Source organism: Salmo salar, chromosome ssa20, assembly GCF_905237065.1.
Source record: "Salmo salar chromosome ssa20, Ssal_v3.1, whole genome shotgun sequence".
Taxonomy (NCBI): Eukaryota; Metazoa; Chordata; class Actinopteri; order Salmoniformes; family Salmonidae; genus Salmo; species Salmo salar.
The window spans coordinates 49,659,154-49,677,897 of NC_059461.1; the positions used below are offsets into that span (position 1 = coordinate 49,659,154).

At 44.1% G+C, this 18,744-nt stretch overlaps 1 protein-coding gene across 2 annotated transcripts in view; it reads right to left on the minus strand.

Moving 5' to 3' along the window:
- Window positions 1-17,352, minus strand: part of LOC123729266 (sodium channel subunit beta-4) — a 31,366-nt gene extending 14,014 nt beyond the window's left edge. Inside the window, exon 1 of one of the 2 annotated variants that reach the window (XM_045703569.1) lies at window positions 16,406-17,352. In XM_045703569.1, coding sequence (XP_045559525.1) covers window positions 16,406-16,499 — 94 coding nt within the window. In that variant the 5' untranslated portion in view covers window positions 16,500-17,352. The remainder of the gene's footprint in view (window positions 1-16,405) is intronic. The other variant, XM_045703568.1, reaches the window with a different exon arrangement.
- Window positions 17,353-18,744: the final 1,392 nt, after the last annotated feature.

Consider the following 18,744-nt stretch of genomic DNA (forward strand, 5'->3'; position numbering starts at 1 on the left):
GCAAATATATTACCTCCCATCACTTTGTCACACACACACACACACACACACACACACACACACACACACACACACACACACACACACACACACACACACACACACACACACACACACACACACACACACACACACACACACACACACACACACACACACACACACACACACACACACACACACACAATCTTTTCCTCTAAGAGAGAGAGAGAGAGAGAGAGAGAGAGAGAGAGAGACAGGTTTCCCGTGGACTGGTGTGTTGTTTATAGAGAAGGCTTGACTCCTTGTCCATTAGCCATGACTCAGCATACTGTTTAGTCTGTTGATGCAGTCAACTTGAAATTGTGGTGACACTGCTGTTATCGTAGTTTGAGAGTTTTACATTACTGTTATACAACCCTGTGATATCCATTGAATAAAGAATATTTCTGCTCACCTGATACGTGTTATTTGCCTTGAAGTTTAAGAGCTAGTGTCTACCGTGGTGCTCATATCATGACTAAGCACATTTTTAAGCATGTGGTGTGTGTGTGTGTGTGTGTGTGCGTCTAAATACTTAAACTTGCCTGTCTGCGCATCTGTGAGGTGTTTACTTGTTTGTCCTCTAAGATACATGTCTAGACTAGCAACCCAAACTCGCAGCCTCTCTGTCCTCTCCTGATTCTCTTAGTGGCCCTTGTGAATGCATCACAGCTGTGATACCTCATGCTAATCTCAGACTAAATCAAGAACAACTGTCCTCGACCCTCGACCTCGACTTGGTCAGACACTGGGGAAGACTATTTCCACTCAAACTTTTATTTATCCGTTCTTTCATGGGAGCTCCTAAAGTAACTAAGCTCTGGTACAATGCATATATTTCTGTAGTCTCTCCATCCCTCTCCTACTTCCCTCTTCACGTTCCTACTTCTTCACTAAGTTAAGCCTCTCTCATTCAATTTCTCTGACCCGCTCTTCCTTCATCTTCCTCTCTCCGTGCGCATTTACTAGTGGCCGCCTGGCCTTAGCCCGGCGCTTGGTTATCCAGCTGGTCCCTTGAGCCTTCCAATTAGTGACTACAGGAGTAGGCATCTCTATTGCGCACGGAAACGCATCCGACGGTTTTATAACACAGTCCGACAGAAACCTGTGAGTCACTCCATAGACCTGAGAATGAGCCTCAACCTCAGCCTGAGTAGAGCAGTGAAGTACAATAAGTACAAACAGCCTGCGCAGCTGGCCTCTCTCTCTCTCTCTGTCTCTCTGGTCCTCTTACAGGCATACTGCTCCCCTCAGCTACAGCACACCAAAGCAAAGTGCAGAGTGGAGACGTTGGTTATTCTTGGATCACTGTGGGTAACATTGCTTCAGCTACACTGGCGAAAGACAAGGAAACGAAGAAAATAACCTAAACAGCGGCACCACATAATCATATCAGACCCCCATTAGAACAAGAACAGAATTTGGATTTCTCCAAAAGGCGCTATCTTCTTTCCCCAATATGTGGCCTCCCTTTGGGCATTGCCACTTTGGGAAGAGTCAATCGAGGTTGCCAAGTCTACCTTTGCTGTGATCTAACTTAATCATGGAACACTGAACGCGGAGCATAATGGTTTTGGATGCCATTATAGAGATCATTTATCTAAGCATTTTTGTTGAGAGCATCATCCTTTATCATTATCCTCAGAAATTGTTTCCAATTCCAGTGGGACTATGCCATACTGTATTAGCACACATGAGGCATTGTTCAACTTATTTAAAAACAGGAAGACACAAAAATTCTAGTCTACAATAGACCCATACACCATAGCAAGCATCCACCAACCCCAGGGATAGGAATTCATTAAAACATCTGCCTTCAATCAACTCCTCAGCCGTGACCCTTCGGTGTGTACCTTCTATGGGCTGCATTCAGGCTCTCAATTTACAGGCATAACTCATTTCCCTTGTAACCTACATGGGAAATCTCTTGACAATTACTAGAACGTACCCTTCATACAAAAGGAAAATTGAACTGCTATAAATGTCTTTCTGGTTAATTTGGACTGTTTTTTTGGGGGGGTTGGAAATATCCAAGAAAAACGTTGATGCAGTCCTTGTTAAAAGAAATTATAATCTACCTTATTCTCCCAAGGTACCTTAATTCATGAAGTCATCAAACATGCCCTCATAACCTTGACATACATAATCCTCCAGTAAATCCAAATGACCCAACCATGACGCAACCACCTATGATTTTAGTACAGCAATTCAAACCATCAGCTCAGCAGGTGTGCAGTACAAAAACAAGTGCCACTGCAGCGTTTCAGTCTAACATTATAACAACGGATCACAGCAAGGGGTCCATCGTCACACACTAATCCATGTACTTCAATGTCGCAGACAATGCCCGCGCATGGTGTTAGTATTACAACACATTGCTATGTACAGGCCGTCACCACGGTGCAGTAACACTACACAGGGGAGGAGTGCTGAGTGTCCGTGTGTGTGGTCTGGGGAGTACATATCTGTATGTGGGTGAGGGTTGATGACATTCAAAACTCTGTGTCACTCACTCTCACTCTACCTGTGCTTGCCTGCCGGCCTGTGTGTGTCTGTGGGGGGATTCTTACGGTTTTGGCAGGGCTGTAGTAACTATTCGTCCTGTAAGAGTGGCGTGTGTCTGAAGAGGTTATGACATCAGACCGGGGTGTGGACGTAGTTATTGGCAAGGGTAGCTTAAGACGAGTACAGGTTGAACACCTGGTGCTGCCGGCCCGCCCCATGACCATGGCACAGTTCAGACTAATCTGTGGATCAACAGGACGTCAGGAGCTCATAACCAGGACACCCTTTCTATAACACCCACGTCACACTTGTCACACACAGAGATCATTAAATGCACATGCCTCAGCACTTACAGTACATGCAAACACATTTACATACAATTGTTAACATACACGCAAGCATTCACACGCTCACACACACACACACACACACACACACACACACACACACACACACACACACACACACACACACACACACACACACACACACACACACACACACACACACACACACACGGATCCCTTCCCAAAGCCATTTCCATTCACAACAACTTAACAAGCCAACATCACAAGCCATACCAAAGAACCTCTAAAAAGGCCAGACCCTTAGTTATAGTGGGGCTAAGAGGACAGGTGCAGCTAGGAAGAGAGAGGACCCCCCTGCTCCCCCCACCCTCCCTTCCCCCAATGTAACCCCTAGAGTCAAATGCTACACCATAATACATGATCAAAGTCTTGACCTCCCAAGACTTGGCATGCCAGTGCATTATCTCAGGAGTCTACAAACCACAGGTATTTATAGGGCGTCACATGTGTGTACATGATTTGAACGGCTTAAAATCAACTGTATTTTTAGCTACGCGACAGATATCCACCGGGATAGTTTACATGGCTATTTCAGAGATAAAGCATCACTACCCCCCCAGGAATTCAATGCCTTGGTAATGGTCAACGTTATCTGATAGCAGACCCAACCACATATCCACCCAGTCTGATCCTGCAAACTTGACTTCATATAGGGAGCTGAATGCAGCTTCAAGTTAGATATACATGCTTAGAAGAAAAAAATAAATCTAATCAAATCTTGGTCACGTGCAGATATTTTGCAGATGTTATCGCAGGTGCAGCGAAATGCTTGTGATTCTAGCTCCACAGAACAAAACAGTACAAACAGTTCAAAACAAAACATTGAAATTAATGAATTAATAATTATCAATACGACCAATGTCAGAATATAAATACATACAGTACCAGTCAAAAGTTTGGAGACACCCACTCATTGAAGGGTTTTTCTTTATTTTACTATTTTCTACATTGTAGAATAATAGTGAAGACATCAAACTATGAAATAACACATATGGAATCATGTAGTAACCAAAAAAGTGTTAAACAAATCTAAATATATTATATACTTAAGATTCTTCAAAGTATCCATCCTTTGCCTTGATGATGTTTTTCCACACTCTTGGCATTCTCTCAACCAGCTTCATGAGGAATGCTTTTCCAACAGTTGTGAAGAATTTTCCACATATACTGAGCACTTGTTGGCTGCTTTTCCTTCACTCTGCGGTCCATTTCATCCCAAACCATCTCAATTGGGTTGAGGTTGGGTGATTGTGAAGGCCAGGTCATCTGATGCAGCACTCCATCACTCTCCATCTTGGTTAAATAGCCATTACACAGCCTGGAGGTGTGTTTTGGGTCATTGTCTTGTTGAAAAATAAATGAAAGTCCCACTAAGTGCAAACCAGATGGGATGGCGTATAGCTGCAGAATGCTGTGGTAGCCATGCTGGTTAAGTGTGGCTTGAATTCTAAATAAATCACTGACAGTGTCACCAGCAAAGCACCCCCCCCCCACACCATCACACTTCCTCCATGCTTCAAGGTGAGAACCACACATGCCGAGATAATCCATTCACCTACTCTGCATCTCACAAAGACACGGTGGTTGGAACCAAAAATCTCCAATTTGGACTCATCAGACCAAAGGACAGAGTTCCACCGGTCTAATGACCACTGCTCGTGTTTCTTGGCCCAAGCAAGTCTCTTCTTCTTATTGGTGTCCTTTAGTAGTGGTTTCTTTGCAGCAATTCGACCATAAAGGCCTGATTCACGCAGTGTCCTCTGAACAGTTGATGTTGAGATGTGTCTGTTACTGGAAATCTGCGAAGCATTTATTTGGGCTGGTAACTCTAATGAAATTATCCTCTGCAGCAGAGGTAACTCTTGGTCTTCCTTTGCTGTGGCGGTCCTCGTGGCAGTCAGTTTCATCATAGTGCTTGATGGCTTTTGTGACTAAACTTGAAGAAACTTTAAAAGTTCTTGAATTTTCCCATATTGACTCACCTTCATGTCTTAAAGTCATGGTTGACTGTCGTTTCTCTTTGCTTATTTGAGGTTTCTTGCCATAATATGGACTTGGTATTTTACCAGATAGGGCTATCTTCTGTATACCACCCCTACCTTGTCACAACATAACTGATTCGCTCAAACAAATTAAGAAATAAATAAATTCCACAAATTAACTTTTAACAAGGCACACCTGTTAAAAAAGTAACACAATAACATAACAATAACGAGGCTATGTACAGGGGGTGCCGGTACAGAGTCAGTGTGCGGGGGTACATGTTAGTTGAGGTAATTTGTACATGTAGGTAGGGGTGAAGTGACTATGCATCTATAATAAACAGCGAGTAGCAGAAGTGTACAAAATAAATGGAGTGGTCAATGTAATAGTCCGGTGGCCATTTGATTAGTTGTTCATCAGTCTTATTGCTTGGGAGTATAAGCTGTTAAGGAGCCTTTTGGTCCTAGACTTGGCGCTCCGGTACCGCTTGCCGTGCGGTAGCAGAGAAAACAGTCTATGACTTGGGTGACTGGAGTCTCTGACAATTGTATGGGCTTTCCTATGACACTGCTCTCTGTAGCACCTTACGGTCAGACGCCGAGCAGATGCCATACCAGGCGGTGATGCAACCGGTCAGGATGCTCTCAATGGTGCAGCAGTATAACTTTTTGAGTATCTGGGAACCCATGCCAAATCTTTTCAGTCTCCTGAGGGGGAAAAGGTTTTGTCGTGCCCTCTTCACGACTGTCTTCATGTGTTTGGACCATGATAGTTCGTTGGTGATGTGGACACCAAGGAACTTGAAAATGTTGTGGGTGAACAAGGATTACAGGAGGGGACTAAGTACACACCCCTGAGGGGCCCCAGTGTTGAGGATCAGGGTGGCAGATGTGTTGTTGCCTACCCTTATCACCTGGGGGCGACCCGTCAGGAAGTCCAGGATCCAGTTGCAGAGGGAGGTGTTTAGTCCCAGGGTCCTTAGCTTAGTGATGCGCATCGTGGGCACTCTGGTGTTATCACCATAGTGCCAAAACCATAGTGACTATGCTGAGCTGTAGTCAATGAACAACATTCTCACATAGGTGTTCCTTTTGTCCAGGTGGGAAAGGGCAGTGTGGAGTGCGATTGAGATTGCATCATCTGTGGATCTGTTGGGGCGGTCTGCGAATTGGAATGGGTCTAGGGTATCCGGGAGGATGCTGTTGATGTGAGCCATGACCAGCCTTTCAAAGCACTTCATGGCTACTGACGTGAGGGCAATGGGGCGGTAATCATTTAGGCAGTTTACCTTCACTTCCTTGGGCACAGGGGCTATGGTGGTCTGCATGAAACATGTAGGTATTACAGACTCAGTCACATCGGCTACCGAGAGAGTTGTCACACAGTCATCCAGAACAGCTGGTGCTCTCGTGCATGCTTGCTTGCCTAAAAGCGAGCATAAAAGGCATTTAGCTCATCTGGTAGGCTCACGTCACTAGGCAGCTCGCATCTGGTTTTCCCTTTGTAGTCCGTAATAGTTTTCAAGCCCTGCCACATCTGATGAGCATAAAAGCCGGTGTAGTAGGATTCAATCTTAATCCTGTATTGACGCTTTGCTTGTTTGATGGTTTGTCTGAGGGCATAGTGTCCCGCTCCTTGAAAGCGGCAGCTCTAGCCTTTAGCTCAATGCAGATGTTTCCTGTAATCCATGGCTTCTGGTTGGGATATGTACGTACGGTCACTGTGGGGTCGACGTCGTCGATCCACTTATTGATGAAGCCGATGACTGAGGTGGTATACTCCTCAATGCCATTGGATGAATCCCGGAACATATTCCAGTCTGTGCTAACGAAACAGTCCTGTAGCGTAGCATCCGCGTCATCTGACCACTTCCGTATTGAGCGAGTCACTGGTTCTTCCTGCTTTAGTTGTTGCTTGTAAGCAGGAATCAGAAGGAAAGAATTATGGACAGATTTTCCAAATGGAGGTTCGGGGAGAGCTTTGTATCAATCTATGCGCTACTTCTGGATGAGCATTTTGTTGTTTGCTTATGGCCTTATAGAGTTGGTTGAGTGCGGTCTTAGTGCCAGCATCGGTCTGTGGTGGTAAATAGAGGCTACTAATAATATAGATGAGAACACTCTTGGTAGACAGTGTGGTCTACAGCGTATCATAAGGTACTCTACCTCAGGCGAGTAATACCTTGATACTTATTTAATATTAGCCATTGCGCACCAGCTGTTATTGACAAAAAGACAGACCCACCCACCCATCGTCTTACGAGACGTAGCATCTCTGTTCTGCCGTTGCATGGAAAATCCCGCCAGCTTTATATTTTCCATGTCGTCGTTCAGCCACGACTCGGTGAAACATAAGATATTAGCAGTTCTTAATGTCCCGCTGGTAGGATAATCGTAATCGTTGGTCATCAATTTTTATTTTCCAATGATTGAATGTTAGCAAGTAGAATGGAAGGCAGTGGGAGTTTACTCGCTCGCCTATGGATTCTCAGAAGGCAGCCCGATCTGCGTCCTTTAATCCTCTATCTTTTCTTCACGCAAATGACAGAGATTTGGGCCTGTTCCCGGGAGAGCAATATATCCTTCTCGTCGGACTCGTTAAAGGAAAAAGCTTCTTCCAGTGCGTGGTGAATAATCGGTGTTCTGATGTCCAGAAGTTATTTTTGGTCATAAGAAACGGTAGCAGCAACACTATGTACAAAATAAGTAAATAATTAAGTTACAAACAACGCAAAAAAACTAACAAAATAGCACAATTGGTCAGGAGCATGTAAAACGTCAGCCATCCTCTTCGGCGTCATCTTAGTCGGCGCCATCACTGTTGTTTCCATGTCATTTTAATGAAATTACGTTGAACCAAAGCAGAATAGACGTTAAATTGACATCTGTGCCCAGTGGGATGGAACTGGTCTGAGAAATTCTTGATATATTTAGCAAGCTCAGACTCCATTTCATCAGATAAGACCTTATGTGCCTCTGCTACTTTATCATAGCCTCTCTTTCATCCAGGTATGTTTGTTGTATTTTTTGTCAATGTACCCTTCAGTGTCATTCAGTCTATTTTTTCATAATTTGCTGCTGCTCGAATGGTCTTCTTCCCTTCTCTCCTTTCCTTGGCTGCACTCTCATGAACCTCAAGGGGGGCTAAACCACTGCTTGTTTTACATATGCATACACAGGGCATGTCTGTTCTGTACCAATACAAAATCTTGATTTCATATGCATGTTATATTGCAAAATACTATGCATATTATGCATAAAACTGACAAAATATAATCATAATTTGTATGGGGTATGGTAGCCATTGGCTCAACTTGCCCCTTGGCATCCGCCCTGTACCATGCCCTGAACTTTAGTCACTGTTACTAGCCGGCTACCAACCGGCACTCTACCTTGCACCTTAGAGACTGCTGCCCTATATAAATGACATATAGTTATTGAACACTGGTCACTTCAATAATGTTTATATACTGTGTTACCCACTTCATATGTACAGTGGGGAGAACAAGTATTTCATACACTGCCGATTTTGCAGGTTTTCCTACTTACAAAGCATGTAGAGGTCTGTAATTTTTATCATAGGTACACTTCAACTGTGAGAGACGGAATCTAAAACAAAAATCCAGAAAATCACATTGTATGATTTTTAAGTAAATAATTTGCATTTTATTGCATGACATAAGTATTTGATACATCAGAAAAGCAGAACTTAATATTTGGTACAGAAACCTTTGTTTGCAATTACAGAGATCATACGTTTCCTGTAGTTCTTGACCAGGTTTACACACACTGCAGCAGGGATTTTGGCCCACTCCTCCATACAGACCTTCTCCAGATCCTTCAGGTTTTGGGGCTGTCGCTGGGCAATACGGACTTTCAGCTCCCTCCAAAGATTTTCTATTGGGTTCAGGTCTGGAGACTGGCTAGGCCACTCCAGGACCTTGAGATGCTTCTTACAGAGCCACTCCTTAGTTGCCCTGGCTGTGTGTTTCGGGTCGTTGTCATGCTGGAAGACCCAGCCACGACCCATCTTCAATGCTCTTACTGAGGGAAGGAGGTTGTTGGCCAAGATCTCGCGATACATGGCCCCATCCATCCTCCCCTCAATACGGTGCAGTCGTCCTGTCCCCTTTGCAGAAAATCATCCCCAAAGAATGATGTTTCCACCTCCATGCTTCATGGTTGGGATGGTGTTCTTGGGGTTGTACTCATCCTTCTTCTTCCTCCAAACACGGTGAGTGGAGTTTAGACCAAAAAGCTCTATTTTTGTCTCATCAGACCACATGACCTTCTCCCATTCCTCCTCTGGATCATCCAGATGGTCATTGGCAAACTTCAGATGGGCCTGGACATGCGCTGGCTTGAGCAGGGGGACCTTGCGAGCGCTGCAGGATTTTAATCCATGATGGCGTAGTGTGTTACTAATGGTTTTCTTTGAGACTGTGGTCCCAGCTCTCTTCAGGTCATTGACCAGGTCCTGCCGTGTAGTTCTGGGCTGATCCCTCACCTTCCTCATGATCATTGATGCCCCACGAGGTGAGATCTTGCATGGAGCCCCAGACCGAGGGTGATTGACCGTCATCTTGAACTTCTTCCGTTTTCTAATAATTGCGCCAACAGTTGTTGCCTTCTCACCAAGCTGCTTGCCTATTGTCCTGTAGCCCATCCCAGCCTTGTGGAGTTCTACAATTTTATCCCTGATGTCCATACACAGCTCTCTGGTCTTGGCCATTGTGGAGAGGTTGGAGTCTGTTTGATTGAGTGTGTGGAAAGGTGTCTTTTATACAGGTAACGAGTTCAAACAGGTGCTGTTAATACAGGCAATGAGTGGAGAACAGGAGGGCTTCTTAAAGAAAAAGTAACAGGTCTGTGAGAACCGGAATTCTTACTGGTTGGTAGGTGATCAAATACTTATGTCATGCAATAAAATGCAAATTAATTACTTATAAATCATACAATGTGATTTTCTGGATTTTTGTTTTAGATTCCGTCTCTCACAGTTGAAGTGTACCTATGATAAAAAATTACAGACCTCTACATGCTTTTTAAGTAGGAGAACCTGCAAAATCGGCAGTGTATCAAATACTTGTTCTCCCCACTGTATATACTGTATTCTGGTCAAGGCTCATCCTACAGAACTACTGCTATTCACACCTTTTCTATTCCTACACTCTCCATACTGTCTATACACACCATCATATACATACAGTACCAGTCAAAGGTTCTACATTGTAGAATAATAGTGAAGACATCACAGCTGTCACGACTTCTGCCAAAGTTGATCCCTCTCCTTGTTCGGGTGGCGTTCGGCGGTCGACGTCACCGACCTTCTAGCCATCGCTGATCCACTTTTAATTTCCATTGGTTTTGTCTTGTCTTCCATCACACCTGGTTCCAATTCCATCAATTACATGTTGTGTATTAACCCTCTGTTCCCCCTCATGTCCTTGTCGGTAATTGTTTCTTGTAGTGCTTATGCACGGTATGCTGGTATTTGCCGGGTTTTGTTTGACCCATTTATTGTATTGTTCTGTTGACGGTGTTTTATGGATATTAAACGACACCGTTGTAAATCAGTTTCTGCTCTCCTGCGCCTGATTTCTCTGCCGCCAGTTCTCATTGCTCTACAACAGCTATGAAATGACACATATGGAATCATGTAGTAACCAAAAAAGTGTTAAACAAATCAAAATATATTTTAAATTTGAGATTCTTCAACGTAGCCACATACACCTTAGCCAAATACATTTAAACTCAGTTTTTCACAATTCCTGACATTTAATCTGTAACGGTCGTCGTACGTAGTGGACCAAGGCACAGTGGGTTGAGTGCTCATAATGACTTTTATTGAACACAAACAAAACAAGAAAACGATCGAACGAACAGGATTGCAGGCTAAAACACACAGCTATGCAACCACAACTTCCCACCAACCATAGGTGAAAAAGGGGCTACTTAAGTATGACTCCCAATCAGAAACAACGATGTACAGCTGTTCCTGATTGAGAGCCATACCAGGCCAACAAAGAAATGCACAACATAGAAACCATAGAAATACAAAACAAGAACATTACCCCAAAACCCCGGAACACATGAATCAAACACCCCTCTTACATAAATACATATCCCATTAAACCCCAAACCACATAAAACAAATACCCCGCCACGTCCTGACTAAACTACAATAACCAATAACCCCTTATACTGGTCAGGACGTGACATAATCCTAGTAAAAATTCCCTGTCTTAGGTCAGTTAGGATCACCACTTTATTTTAAGAATGTGAAATGTCAGAATAATAGTAGATAGAAAGATTTATTTCAGCTTTTATTTCTTTTATCACATTCCCAGTGGGTCAGACGTTTACATACATTCATTAGTATTTGGAGCATTGCTTTTACATTGTTTAACTTGGGACCAAACATTTCGGGGAGCCTTCCACAAGCTTCCCACAATAAGTTGGGTGAATTTTGGTCCATTCCTCCTATCAGAGCTCGTTTGTAGGCCTCCTTGCTCGCACACCCTTTTTCAGTTCTGCCCACAAATTTTCTATACGATTGAGGTCAGGGATTTGTGATGGCCACTCCAATACCTGGACTTCGTTGTCATTAAGCCATTTTGCCACAACTTTGGAAGTATGCTTGGGGTCATTGTCCATTTGGAAGACCAATTTGCAACCAAGTTTTAACTTCCTGACTGATGTCTTAAGATGTTGCTTCAATATATCCACATAATTTGCCTTCATCGTGGTGCCATCTATTTTGTGAAGTGCACCAGTGCCTCCTGCAGCAAAGCACCCCCACAACATGATGTTGCCACCCCATGCTTCATGGTTGGGATGGTGTTCTTCGGCTTGCAAGCCTCACCCTTTTTCCTCCAAATATAACGATGGTCATTATGGCCAAACAGTTCTATTTTTATTTCATCAGACCGAAGGACATTTCTCCAAAAAGTACAATCTTTGTCCCCATGTGCAGTTGCAAACCGTAGTCTGGCTTTTTTATATCGGTTTTGGAGCAGTGGCTTCTTCCTTGCTGAGCTGCCTTTCAGGTTATGTCGATAAAGGACTTGTTTTACTGTGGATATCGATACTTTTGTACCTGTTTCCTTCAGCATCTTCACAAGGTCCTTTGCTGTTGTTCTGGGATTGATTTGCACTTTTCGCACCAAAGTACGTTCATCTCTAGGAGCCGCTTTTGCTGTGGGTGATTCTTTGATCCACCTCTACGCAGATGACACCATTCTGTATACATCTGGCCCTTCTTTGGACACTGCATTAACACACCTCCAAACGAGCTTCAACGCCATACAACATTCCTTCTGTGGCCTCCAACTGCTCTTAAATGCTAGTAAAACGAAATGCATGTTCTTCAACCGATCGCTGCCCGCAACTGCCCTACTGACTAGCATCACTACTCTGGACGGTTCCGACTTAGAGTATGTGGACATCTATAAATACCTAGGTGTCTGGCTAGACTGTATACTCTACTTCCAGACTCACATTAAGCATATCCAATCCAAAGTTAAATCTAGAATCGGCTTCCTATTTCGCAACAAAGCCTCCTTCACTCATGCTGCCAAACATACCCTCATAAAACTGACTATCCTACCGATCCTTGACTTCGGCGATGTCATTTACAAAATAGCCTCCAACACTCTACTCAGCAAATTGGATGCAGTCTATCACAGTGCCATCCGTTTTGTCACCAAAGCCACATATACTACCCACCACTGCGACCTGTATGCTCTCGTTGGCTGGTCCTCGCTACATATTCGTTGCCAAACCCACTGGCTCCAGGTCATCTATAAGTCTTTGCTAGGTAAAGCTCCGGCCTCATCTCAGCTCACTGGTCACCATAGCATTGCAAACATCACTGAAGTTGGAGACTTATATCTCCCTCACTAACTTTAAGCGTCAGCCGTCAGAGCAGCTTACCGATCGCTGCAGCTGTACACAGCCCATCTGTAAATAGCCCATCCAACCAACCAACTACCTACCACATCCCCTTATTTGTTTTGGTTTTTCTGCTCTTTTGCACACCAGTATTTCTACTTGCACATTTTCATCTGCACATCTATCACTCCAGTGTAAATTGCTACATTGTAATTACTTCACCACTATTGGCCAATTTATTGCCTTACCTCCTTACTTAATTTGCACACACTGTATACAGATTTTTCTATTGTGTTATTGTCTGTACGATTATTTATCCCATGTGTAACTCTGTGTTTTTGTTGCACTGCTTTGCTTTATCTTGGCCAGGTCGCAGTTGTAAATGATAACTTGTTCTCAATTGGCCTACCTGGTTAAATAAAGGTGAAAAAAAAAATATAAAATTCTCTGTGTAATTTAATTACGAGATTAAACTAATCATGTAACTTTAATTTAATAGGATGTCGAGGCACCTCGGAAAAAAATGTTGTTTGTATTGTGTCATTTTCCCAAATACAACTCTTCTGATATTTTCATATATTATCAAAACAGTCGCTTATTAATGAATTGTACTCATCAGTCTCATTACTGAATGTCGCAAACCCTTGGATATCTGCACGAACCCTAGCATATAATCATGAATCAGCAATATACAAATTGGCTTAATTATTTATTTACTAACTAACTTAATCAATCACAGAAATACATGATAAACACACCATTAGTTATGCATTGGGTACTAAACATGACCCAAGGAAAAGTTCCTAGTGGACGAAACCAATATGACGGCTTGGTAGAGAAAGGAAAGGGGGTGGGGCCCGCTCAAGAGTTGGAGACTCATAGCTGATAACTACACTCATAGAAATTGCTAATACTTTGAATATGAACAACCGCTCATTTGAAAAGTAATTGTAATTTACATATTTACGTGCGTATGTCTTGTTGTCTCTCTCTGTGGTCGCCGGTCCATCTGCTGGAGAGAGTCGACAGAAAAGTCTCTGGTTGCGTTCCTAATGGATACGTCAGGCGTACCCATGTTGTCGCATAGAATAGATGTTTCGGCGGTTGTCGTATTGTTCATCCTAGGCTACCTACATTTCCAGCTGCAGACCGAAAAGGCCTCGTCTAAGATTTGCTCCTTCTGTGGAAATGTTTTAGAGTCACCATTTCTAGCCGTGTAGCCAACGCTACATGCTGTATGGTCTTCTCAGCCTATAGAGTTGTAGTTCTTAACCATTTCACATGTAGCTACCACTCCATACCTTTATGGTCTCATGGCCTATCGTGTTGTAGTCATTTCAACGTGGGGTCTCTGTCCCGGCGTTCTCTGACTTTAGTTTGTAGATTTCTTAGCCATTCCAACATGTAGCCACCACTTCATGCTTTTCTGGTCTTGTAGTTTTAAACCATTTGTCAGCCGTGTAGCCACCGCTGCACGCTGTCTAATGTAAATGTTGTCGGAAGTTGGTTTTATAGAAGAAGGGGCTGTTCCATGATGCCTAATGCAATGTCTGGCATCACGGGGGCGTGGCCACTGACTAGTTAAAACTTTCTACCTAAACAAGTATCTTGTTTAAAAAGTAAACATGACATTACATCTTCTCACAAATAGTTTCATATTCAATCATATATTTTACACAACATTCAGGTAGAAAGCTAATAACTGAGGAATGTACATATACTGTAGTCTAGTAGTCTCTCTCTCCACTCTGCCAATGTAGAATGACCATAGCATCTAATGATATAACTGCCGGGCCATTATATGGGACATATAGACACACAAACATCCCAACAACATTATAAATCCTTCCCTGGTCTCTGATGAATGGCTCGAGGGGGTGTTGGCTTGCCCTACTGTAGGCCTGGCTGGTCGACATGTGAACCCAATCTTTTGTGTTAGAGGTTAAACCCTCCACTATACGCTAGGGGTGTATATACGAACATGCACATTAACCCTTTGCCCCCCAGCTGTAAAAAAATGACATATCGTAGTATTATAGCCTGTACTTCACCTTGACGCAGAGCCAAGGAGAGCCGCCAGGCAGAGAATCCAGAGAAAACTGGCCATGGATACACACAGACAGGAGAGGCTACTTATCAGGGACGTCCTATAATCTAATCTAATATCATGTCACATTCCATCTCAAAGAAATATGCAAATGAAAAGCCTATTTATTATGGGCAGCTCTCTGCTGTGTTAGCCTCCTTAGAATCGTATGCTAATTTGGATTCAAAAACTTGTTTTAAGATGTTTTGTGCAATCTTGTGACCTTGCTCTTATTTGATCGGTGGGTTGATGTCAGTGTCAATAAGGCACTCAACTCAAAAGATGCTGAGGAGTCTTAGGTTACCCCACTAAGAATTGTGTCCATATAACAGTAGGCGCTAACAATTAGCGATAACAAACTGATATGATCATGTGTGGATTCTCAAATACATAGGGTTTAGTTGGTCCAAAGCTTGAGTAACTATATTGTATTACTGTACATTATACAGCACTATGTGTTGAAAGCAGTCAGGTACTCTACTACAAAGCAAACCTATAGAGCAATGTGTATCATAATATATCATATCACCCAGACATACAAATGTAGGGTACCATGTGGTTGTTGGATCATTGTTAGTGGTCACACTAGTCTGTACATAGCTAAACAAAACATGTAAAAGGATAATAAACAAATTGCAGGAAGAAAACTGAGGAGAATGAGAATGGATGGATATCCTATGATTTGAGTAGTTATTGATCCAGCCTGCTCATTATCTGACTTTAAAAAAAGATGTATTAAATATATTTTCCCCAAAATAAGATATTCCTCCATATATTCCTACACACTTCCCTCGCTGTATTAAGACCTTACACTTCATCTCATCAGCTGTATAAGTTCAATATGTCCCTGATTAAGTGATGTGTGTAAATGTACCGTGACAGAATCAAGTGCGTAGTTGAATCTGCATCGCCAGTTCCTCTGATGAGAAGGCAGTGTAAAGGGCTGTCTTTTGACAACTACACTGTGTTCCTCACATGACAACTTCCATCCCACTGCCTCATCTAGATGTATATTGTCTTGTCCCATGGATCATTCCCTCCATTCCCCCCTAAAGATATAAACATTCGACATTATCACACTCATTGACTTGGCAGGGTCCATTGGCAGTGCCCATAATTCCACTTGCCCTAAACAGGATCCATTGTTACCGGCATCCTCTTATTGACTCTGGATCTACGCCTTGACATCTCAAATTCATCCCCTCCGCTCACTCTCTTAGTGAAATAACAAGATGCAGCACTTGCTGCCCTGACCTGGCTGAAACACATGACTCTGAGTCTCCCGATATAGAAAAGCGTGAGCCGTGTAAGCAAATAAACCCCCGCCTTACAAGCAACAAGTAAATGAGCGTGCAACCCTGTTCCCCGGCGTCGGACACATTTCTGCAAGCTCGGCAGAACCTGCAGTGATTTGGCTGGCACCCCAGGGGTAGATGGAGGGAGACGGGTGCAGAGAGAGAGAGAGAGATAAAGAGATAGAGCAAGAGAGCGTTAGAGAGAGAGAGAAAGGAGACGAAAAATGGCAGTATAAAGTCAGCTTTTGGACTCACCGAGCAGAAGTGTGACGACAACACTGGTATGGACGGTGTCTCCTGAGCGCAAACACCTGGACATAGTGAACCTGCCGCTTCCTTTGGACTCCATATCCTACTGCGTCCGTCTGGCAATCTGTCCGTCCGTCTGTTTATCTGTATGTCTGTCTGTCCTCCCCTGGATACACACTCTGGGTGTGTGTGTGTTGGCTGGAGCAAGCAGGGGAGGGGTAGGGTCAGGTGGGACGCAGAGCGAGCAAAGAAATAAAAAGCAAGACTTGTCAGTCTGCAAAGTCCTGCTGTGAGTGTCTCCCTCCTCTTCTCCCTCCTTTGCAGTGAGTCCCAGAGAAGGAGAGTGAATTGATGGCTTATTCCTGGATTATGAGTTCTGTCTACCCTTCTGTATGTGCTAGGCTGAAGACAGACTGAAAGAGAGAGTAACAGAAAGAGACAGACGAAGGGAAGGCTCCTGCACCTGATCCAGGCTTTCTCTCTCTCTTTGCTTCAGTCGCTCTCTCACTCGCCGACACACTGATTATCTGCTGAATCCTTCATTCTGAGAGCTAGAGCAAGCAGAGGAGAGGAAAAAAACTCACTCAGAGAGAGCGAGCATCTGCACCGCATAGCAATGGAGCTGTGGAGGCAGTCGGGGGATGTCAGCGTTGCCCCTTACGGAGAGCTGCATGTGGGGGGAGGGAGCGGAGAGGACAGCAGAGCCTGGAGCTCAGGCAGACAGGCAGCAGGCAGCGGGCGGTATGTGTCTCCCTAGCCGGCACAGGGAGGAATGAGCGCGGAGGGAGAGCCACTGCAGCAGAGACATGGAGGACAGAGTGAGCGAGCAGGAGGGAAAGAGGGGAGGGGGATGGGAGAGGAGAGGAGTTGAATGGGGGCCTTCAGCCTGATTGCAGGACCCTCACACTAGAGGGTCCTGCAACCCACCCTGTCTACCACTGCGCCCGTGGCCAGGTTTAGGAGGGTTTGTCTGGGTACACTGCCATCTACACCCCCCTCCATCCTGGATCACCTCCCACCACTCTCCATCAACTTTCCATATATTTTAGAATAATGACTTTTCCTTGAAAGCTGTTTTTATTTCACTCAGCCACACACACTTGTGTTTTGTCTCCGTGACTCATCTAATTCCCCCTATATGTACCATTCCATCAGTTCATGTTCAATCCAGTTGGATTTCAAACAAAGACAGTTCATTTTTTTCTCTCTGTGAGTTTTAAATCTGAGTGGTTCCTGTAACGCAGGCTGTAACCAGTGAAGTCACTGAGGTCAACTACCAGATCAGATGCCATGCCAGATAATTGATGTGCATGCATGCACAGTAACATGCCGTTATTGATACATGTTCAGATTGTATGGGGTCTTTATAGTCCTACTAAAACATCTCTGTCGCATGTTTCTGCAGCAGCATTGACGATACTTTATCACAAACGCATTTCACTCTATCAACAAACTCTCCTAATAAGGATGAAATCAGAAAATACCACTAAAATAACCCAAAGTTTATGAAAGGCTATGGTAATCGCAATCACGTCGACTGATTTCCATGTGCACGCACAGAATGTCCTGTACATGTTGCTTTGAGCTTGACTGCCCATGCCTCGCTCTCTGCCTCTCTCCCACCCCCACCCCCACCCTAACCCTGTCATCCATATGATTGAGGGCCCTGAATGCGTGACCTCCACCACCTGTCACCGGTTGAGTGGGAGTAGGTGTCGGGTGACCCATTCCCATGGCAGTGGGTGCTTGATGCCTGGGGAGGGTGTGTGAGATTGAGGGGTGTGGGTGTGTGAGAGGGGTGTGGAGATGAGGGGTGCTGCAAGGTGAGAGGTACAGAGACCCCTTAAAAAGAGTCACTGTAATTGACCTATGAAGGTTCACATGACAGAATCCAGAGGGGCAAGGGTCAATGGTTATGTAAATGATGATGTCAACAAAAAACGCTAAATATTGAGTAATATTATAGCCGAACATCCCCACTTTGATAAAGCACTCCCATATACACTCCACCAGTCCTTCCGACCACTAGTCTTGAGTGTGTAAAGGGGTGTGTGTGTGTGTGTGCGTGTGTGTGTCTGTGTGTGTGTGTGAGAGCTACTCTATATGAGGTGATTCATGCTTGTCATTCAACATGATGTAAACCTTGATCTGAGAACAGCTGTCACCTTGGCATGGGAAGCGTGTGTGTGAGTTTGTCAGTGCACATGTGTGCTTGCATGCATGCTTCCGCGCTTGCATGTGTGTGGCACGCAATGCAGGGGTCTCCCGGGGAAGGTGACTCCATAATTAGTTTGTAAATTAATCTCTCGATGATTAATAATATATAGAGAAAACCTTGCCAGGTG